The 7,693-nt window shown below is 54.7% G+C and overlaps 1 protein-coding gene and 1 long non-coding RNA gene across 3 annotated transcripts; both read right to left on the reverse strand.

Annotated features, from left to right (window-relative positions):
• Positions 1-804: 804 nt before the first annotated feature.
• Positions 805-4,179, reverse strand: LOC111534360 (pleckstrin homology-like domain family B member 3). 2 transcript variants are annotated; one of them, XM_026450657.1, is made up of 4 exons: positions 4,113-4,179; positions 3,316-3,647; positions 1,400-1,582; positions 805-1,170 (listed from the first exon to the last, which is right to left on the reverse strand). In XM_026450657.1, the coding sequence occupies exons 2-4, from the start codon at positions 3,529-3,531 to the stop codon at positions 823-825; spliced, it is 747 nt and encodes a 248-aa protein (XP_026306442.1). In that variant the 5' UTR covers positions 3,532-3,647; positions 4,113-4,179; the 3' UTR covers positions 805-822. The 2 variants fall into 2 exon arrangements, with proteins under 2 accessions (XP_026306442.1, XP_026306443.1); XM_026450658.1 differs by having other exon boundaries at positions 3,998-4,122.
• Positions 4,180-6,101: 1,922 nt separating this feature from the next.
• On the reverse strand, positions 6,102-7,214 carry LOC113221327. The gene is made up of 2 exons (XR_003307813.2): positions 6,792-7,214; positions 6,102-6,294 (listed from the first exon to the last, which is right to left on the reverse strand). It is a non-coding gene; the product is annotated as an uncharacterized LOC113221327 (long non-coding RNA).
• Positions 7,215-7,693: the final 479 nt, after the last annotated feature.

Here is a 7,693-nt window from a genome sequence, read left to right on the forward strand (position 1 = left end):
CGCTCTGTCGCCCAGGCTGGAGTGCAGTGTGGTGATCACAGCTCACTGCAGCCTCTACCTTCTGGGCTCAATTGATCCTCCCATCTCATTCTTCTGAGTCTGAGGCCACAGCCACATGCCACCATGCCTGGTTAATTTTTGTATTTTTATTTTTCACAGAAACGGTGTCTCATTATGTTGCCAGGCTGGTCTCATAGTCTTGGGCTCAAGCGATCCTCCCACCGTGCCCCGCCATCTCCCAAGTACTGGGATTACAGGTGTGAGCCACCTTGCCCAGCCAAAAAGGATTTCTTATCTGTCAATGATACACTGTAAACATATGTACAGGCCACATGATGTCTGGAATTGGCTTTTAAAACTGAGGACGGAAACAAATGGGAGATAATGAAACGAGAATGTAAGAATATTAATCATTGCTGAAGCTGGTGGGCACAGGACATGGGAGCTGCCTGACTATTGTGGGTTTGGAAGTTTTCTTTTTCTTTCTTTCTTTCTTTCTTTTTTTTTTTTTTTTTTGAGACGGAGTCTCGTTCTTGTTGCCCAGGCTGCTAGAGTGCAATGGTGCAATTTTGGCTCACTGCAATCTCCACCTCCCGGGTTCACGCCATTCTCCTGCCTCAGCCTCCCAAGTAGCTAGGACTACAGGCGCCCGCCATCTCGCCCTGCTAATTTTTGTATTTTTAAGCAAAGACGGGGGTTTCGCCATATTGCCCAGGCTGGTCTCGAACTCCTGAGCTCAGGCAATCAGCCCGCCTTGGCCTCCCAAAGTGCTATGATTACAGGTGTGAGCCTTCGCTTCCGGAATTTTTCACACACCCACATTTAAATAGCAAACGCACAGGGGACGAAGGAAGAGCCCCAAAAATCATGCCCAGGGAGGGAGGAGGAAAACCAGGAGGGGCATCTGCCCCTCACTCGGGAGCCCAAATGTCTTCCTTTGGGGAATGGGGACAACTCCGGGGCGCAGGAGCACACCAACATCCATGAACCAGGAAGGACGCTGCTGCTGAAGACCCTGTGAGCCAAACAGACCTGTTCCCGCTGCTGGCGGCCGCGCTGCTCCGAGGCCGCCTGCTGCCCCAGCAGCTCCCGCAGCTGCTCCTCCTCCCGGCGAGCGGCCACTCGCTCCCCAGCCAGCTCACCCCGCAGCAAGGCCACTTCCACCTCCATCTGCGGAGAGAATGCCAGGGCTGGGGGCTCGGACGCCTAGGTCCAAGGAAGAGGCCCAGGGCCTTACCTACCGGATTCGAAGGAAGGATGGACTCCAGGGACCTGAATTTGGAGGGAGGAAGAGAGGAGGGCCTAGAATCTGATCCCACCGGAGGAAAAGGCTGAGAGTCCGGCTTTGCGGGTTTCCCTTGAGTTGGGGCCAGGCTTCCCATGGGGTCCGCAGCCTCACCTCGATCCTCAGCTCCTTCCTCTGGCGCTGTAGCTCCTTCACTCGCTGCTCCATTAGGGCCACGCGAGTCAATGCCTCCAGTTGCTGTCCTCGCAGGCGCCGCGCCGCCCCTGGCACCCCTTCCCCCGAAGAGGTGGATGAGTGGGGTGTGGACGCCGTTGCAGTCGGAGGCTTAGCCTCGGGCTGAAGTTGAGGGGGCGTGGTTAAGTGGAGATGCCTCGCCCCCTGCAATCACTAAGTAGGTCTGGTCCCCACCCAACATCCCCCTCTGCGGGTCTCAGTCTACTTACCTAACACAACCACCACTCCCATAATCTGTCGCAGGCTCTTTTCTTTCTTTCTTTTCTTTTTTTTTTGTGTGTGTGTGTGTGTGTGTTTTTTTTTGTTTGTTTGTTTGTTTGTTTGTTTTTGGTCCTGAGATAGGGTCTCACTGACTGGAGTGCAGTGGCCCGATTACGGCTCACTGCAGCATCGACCTCCCGGACTCAAGCGATCCTTCTGCCTCAGCCTCCTAGGTAGCTGTGACTACAGGCGCGCATCACACCCCAAGCTCTTTTATTTATTTATTTATTTATTTATTATTTTTATTTTTTGGTAGAGAGGGGGTCATGCTATGTTGTCCAGGCTGGTCTCCAACTCCTAGGTTCAAGCGATTCTCCCACCTCGGCCTCCCAAAGTGCTACAGGCCTGAGCCACCGCGCCCGCCTCAGCCTCCTGTATTCAAGGTCGGAGTGAGGGAGGGTACAAGTCCAGTGACCACCCAACCACACGGACCACAGAGGCTTGCAATACCCTATGGAGGGTGGGCGGATGTAAAGCCGACTTACGAAAGGTTTCTTTTTCTCTATTCAGGTCCTATTCTCTTGGCCTCACTTTCTGGTAGTGCCTGGATCTGTCTCTCTGTCTCTCTCTGCACCCGACCCCAATCTCTCAGATTCGGTATCTGTCCACTGCCTCTGAATCACTAGATCTTTCTCCCTCGGAGAATGTCCCTCTCTCGAGGTTTTTCTCTGTTTCTCTGAGCATCTCTGCCGGTTATTTCTGGATTTCCCTCTGTCTCGATTCCCCTCTCTCTGACTCTCTGTCTCTAGACTCACTGTGTCTCTGTCTTTTTTGGGTCTTTGTCTCTCAGTCTCCATGTCTCTGGGTCTCTGTCTGGTTCTTGATCTCTCTGCATCTCTTACTCATTTGGTTCTCTCTGTTCAGTCGTCTCTCCTGTCTCTGGATCCCTCTGTCTCTGAGTCTCTGTCTATTTGGTCTCTCTTTCTTTCTCTCTGTCTCTCCCTCTTTCTTTCTTTCTCTCTCTCTGTGTGTCTCTTTCTCTCTCTCTCTCTTTCTCATGTTTAGAGATAGGTTCTGCTCTGTCCCAGGCTGGGGTGCAGTGGCGCAATCATAGTTCACCGCAGCCTACAACTCCTGGGCTCAAGTGATCCTCCTGCCTCAGCCTCCCGAGTAGCTGGGATTACAGGCACGCAGCACTGCGCTTGGACAATTTCTGTATTTTTCTTTTACAGACGGGGATTTGCTATGTTGCCCAGACTTGTCTCGAACTCCTGGGCTTAAGCGATCCTCCCCTTGGCCTCCCCCAAGTGCTGGGATTACAGGCGTGAGCCACCTATCTGGTTCCTCTATACCCGTCTCTCTCTGTCGCCCGTTTGGGTCTTGTCTCCGTTCTTGGGGCCTCCCCGTGGCTCTGTCTATCTGGTTACGTATCTGGTTTCTGTCTGTTTGTGTCTCTGCCTCTTTGGCTCCGTGTCCTGGTGTCTGTCTCTCAGTAGTCTCTGTTATCACTGGGTCTCTTCCCTGTCTCCGGGTCTCTGTCTTTCTGGTTTCCCTCTACCTGTCTACCTGTCCGGCCACCTGCTTGAGTCCCCGTCGGTCCAGGCCACCCGCGCTGTCGCCCTGGAGCCCCTCACCGCGTCGCGGCTGCTCTCAGTGCTGCTGCCTTCTCCCACTTCTTCTTCTTCCTCCGCCTGCTGCTCAGCTCCTCCGCGGCTCGAAGGTTCCGCCAGTACCTTGGGGGCCTCCTGTTCCCGGGACTCCTCGGGATAGCCCTGGGGCTGGACCTCCACGTCGCATTCCGAGACCGGCGGCGGCTGGATCCCCGCGGCGGGGCGGCTACGCGTCCCCATGGCAGCTCCGGCTTCTGCGGGGTAGGAGGGACCAGGCGCTCCGGGGGCGGGGCCTAGGAGGGCTGAGCGCCGCTCGCGTCTGCTCCGGGGCGCGGAGAGCCCCCAGGAGGCGGGGCCTAAGAGTTCAAAGGATGGAACTGAGCGTTACGGAGGCGTGTCCTTAAGTTTCCAGAGGCGGGGCTCAATGGTTCCAAGGCGACACGCCCCCAGAGACGGGACCGGAATTTGAGTCCGGGTCGTAGCTCGCCCCCTACTGGCCTGCTCGACCCCGCCTCCCCTCCCTCATCTCCAAGTGTCAGGCCTTGTACCCTCCCAGCAGCCCCCCACAATCTCTTGGACTCGCTTTGAGCGACCCATCTTCTCCCTCCGAGACTCAGCAGTTCGGCTCCTGCCCCGTCCTTCCCGGAGCCCCGTAGTCTTAGTCCCGACCCCACTGTGCAGGGCAACAGCGCCCATGCCGCCTCACCCAGGGGTCCAGGAGTCGGGGCTCCCAGGCTGCCCTTCTCTGAACAAGCCAGGAGTCGGAGTCCTTGAGATTCCGAAGTCCAACCGCCACCACCCCACAGCCTCGGCCCCCTCACCAGCTCAGGCTTCGGCTCGCTCCGCTCTGCGCGCTGGGCACGGCCGCTTCTGCCTATGAGACAGGTGGCAGGGGAAGAGGGAGGAGAGAAGCCGCCCCGTCCCCCTCCCCAGCAGCCCGGAAGTGGAGGGGGGGACAACAGGTCCAACAGCTCCCGAGGGAGGAGGGAGCCACGGGCTTGCCCCACCCGCGGCTTCGGCATCCGGCCATCCCGGCCCCACCGGCCCCACCCTCGTGGAACTCAGCATCTCGACCTCCCAGTCTCCCTCGATCCCCTCATTCCTGCCCCACTGGAGGAGTCTTGGCTACCGCTGTATGGGCACCTCTCTAATGTCCAGACCCTGGGAGTTCAGAAAGGAAGGCAGGAATGGAGATGGGGACGTCTCCCCTCTAATGAGCCCTTCAGAAGGGCCCTGACCGGTTTGGGGAGCTGGACAAGGGGAAGGGGTGCCCTGAACTGAGTCAGAGACCTGCCTAGAGACTGAGGGAAGTGTACCGCCACCCCCCAACACTTTGCTACGGGGTGGAGGGCGGAGGTTAAAGGTCTCAGCCAGACCCTTTCCTCTCTGGGCAAAAACAGGAAAATAACTGGTATATGAAAAGGGATGATTAGAAGTCAAGAGCTGTGCTAAACACTTTATACCTGGTCATTTAATTTCACCCTCAAAGCTGCCCAGTGAGAAAGTGATTACTACCTCCATTTCTTTTTTTTAGTAGACACTGGGTTTCTCCAGGTTGCCCAGACTGGTCTTGAACTCCTCGGCTCAAACAACCTGCCTGCCTCGGCCTCCCAAAGTGTTGAGATTACAGGCGTGAGCCACCGAGCCTGGCCTACTACCTTCATTTTACACTTGGGGATACAAGCTGAGGAGGACAAATGCACCCAAGGTTGGCTGGGCTCAGAGGCTCAGGCCTGTAATCCCAGCATTTTGGGAAGCCGAGGCAGGTGGATTGCTTGAGACCAGGAGTTCAAGGCCAGCCTGAGTAACATGGAGAAACCCCATCTCTACTAAAAATACAAAAATTATGCCAGGTGTGGTGGCGCACACCTGTCATCTCAGCTACTGTGGAGGCTGAGGCAGGAGGATCTCTTGAGCCCAGGAGGTCGAGACTGCAGTGAGTCTTGAATGTGCCACTGCACTCCAGCCTGGGCAACAGAGTAAGACCCCATCTCACAAAAAAAAAAAAAAAATGTAGGCAAGATCTACACGTTATAAGCGGTAAAATGCAGGCTTCATTCTCTCAAAAGTCCATGTTCTTAACCATTGTGTATACTGTCACTTCAAGCCAGGAAGTACCCAAAAGATCATTCTAAATGATAGTAACTTTAATGGTGAACACTGATAGGCCACGTGCCAGGCACTCACACACATTGACTCATCAGAGCATCACAACACCCTATTATCATTCCTTCCATTTTACAGATAAGAAAACTAAGACCTAGAGAAGTGAAGTACCTTACCCCAGGGCTAAGTGGGAAGTAGCTCAAAAGAAAGGCGGTGTTCTAATCCAAGGTGATGAGAAGACCTGCCCCAGATATCTGTTTGTTTTTGATCTTGTGAGTTAGAAATCTTGTGGGCTCCCAGGCCGGGCGTGGTGGCTCATGCCTGTAATCCCAGCACTTTGAGAGGCCGAGGCAGGTGGATCACGAGATCAGGAGATCAAGATCATGCTGGCTAACACAGTGAAACCCTGTCTCTACTAAAAATACAAAAAAATCAGCCGAGGGTCGTGGCATGTGCCTGTAGTCCCAGCTACTCAGGAGGCTGAGGCAGGAGAATTGCTTGAACCTGGGAGGCAGAGGTTGCAGTGAGCCAAGATCGTGCTACTGCACTCCAGCCTGGGCAACAGAGGGAGACTCCATCTCAAAAGAAAAAAAAAAAACCTTGCAGGCTCCCTGGGCCTCCTGGCCTTTCACAGAACCAGAACTCCACCCCTTTAGGCCGAGAAACCCAACTGGTTCCCCCTAGAAAATAGGTAGAAGTCAGACTCATGTTAAAAAGAAGTTTTATTTAGGAAGCTCCAGAGGCTGGGGTTCGGGCATGGGGTGGGAAAGGAGTGTCAACACCGCCCTCTCCTCCCGCCTAGTGCATTAATACTTGATGGGAGCATCTGACAGAAGTGAGATCAGGCAGTGGGTGGTGTCTGCACCCCACAGCGCATGTTGGCTGGAACAGCAAAGTCTGAAAGCAAGAAATCAAGGTTAAAACTAAGGGGCCTAGGCAGAGCTCCAGGCCCCACTGGAGACCCAGAAATCCTAGGAACTTTCCTCTTCAGGGAACTAGAGTTTTGGTCCTGAGCTCACTCCTTCCCTCAGACCCAGAAGTCCAGTCCCCCAGCCCCTTCTCCCTCAGACCCAGGAGTCCAGGCCCCCAGCCCCTCCTCCATCAGACCCAGGAGCCCAGGCCCCCAGCCCCTCCTCCCTCAGACCCAGGAGTCCAGGCTCCCAGCCCCTCTTCCCCCTGACCTGGGAGTCCAAACACACAGCCCCTCCTCCCTCAGACCCGGGAGTCCAAGCTCCCAGCCCCTCCTCCCTCAGACCCGGGAGCCCAGGCCCCCAGCCCCTCCTCCCTCAGACCCGGGAGTCCAAACCCGCAGCCCCTCCTCCCTCAGACCCGGGAGTCCAAACCCACAGCCCCTTCTCCCTCAGACCCAGGAGCCCAGGTACCCAGCCACTCACCTATCTGCTCAGGTTTAGGCAAGTTCAGGTTGTCCATGATTTTGACAAATTCCTCACAGCTGCGGGTGAGCCGAGGGTTCAGAGTCCTCTCCTCCTCGACGGTGGACACTGTGAACCCTAGCGGCCAAGGGAGGGGAAGGAAAGTCAAGGAGTCCAGTGCCTCAGGCCTCTCAGAACTACATTCCCCAGGAGGCTTTGGGTGCCTCTCTGGCAGGGGTTCTTCCCAGAATATTCCTAAAGTAGCTTTCCCTCCTCCATGGGAACTATGGGAAATGTAGTTTTCCCCAGTTCCCTAAGCTCCACAAGTAAGGCCCAGGAAAACCCATGCCCTGCAGAATTCCAGGCATCTGGCAGTCACATAGTGTCTACATCCACACACAGCAGGCTCAAGCACTTTATATATATATATATATTTTTTTTTTTTTTTAGACAGGGTCTTGCTATGTCACCCAGGCTGGAATATAGTGGTACGATCACAGCTCACTGCAGCCTCAATCTCCTGGGCTCAAGCAATCCTCCTACCACAGCCTCTCAAGTAGCTGGCAGCATGCCACCCTGCCTGGCTAATTTTTTGTATTTTGTAGAGGCAGAGTTTTGCCATGTTACTCAGGCTGGTCTCGAACTCACTCCTGGGCTCAAATGAGCCTCCTGCCTCAGCCTCCCAAAGTGCTAGGATTACAGGTGTGAGCCCCCTTGCCCAGCCTCAAACACTTAATTTTTTTTGGCCAGAGAAATTTCTGAGACTGGTAGTCTTCATGCCCTACAAGGATTACAGAGATTTACACTCCCCTTTCAAAGACATATATATATATATATATATATTTTTTTTTTTTTTTGTTGTTTTTTTTTGAGACAGAGCCTCACTCTGTCTCCCAGGCTGGAGTGCAGTGGTGTGATCTTGG

Source organism: Piliocolobus tephrosceles, unplaced genomic scaffold (assembly GCF_002776525.5).
Source record: "Piliocolobus tephrosceles isolate RC106 unplaced genomic scaffold, ASM277652v3 unscaffolded_23368, whole genome shotgun sequence".
NCBI lineage: Eukaryota > Metazoa > Chordata > Mammalia > Primates > Cercopithecidae > Piliocolobus > Piliocolobus tephrosceles.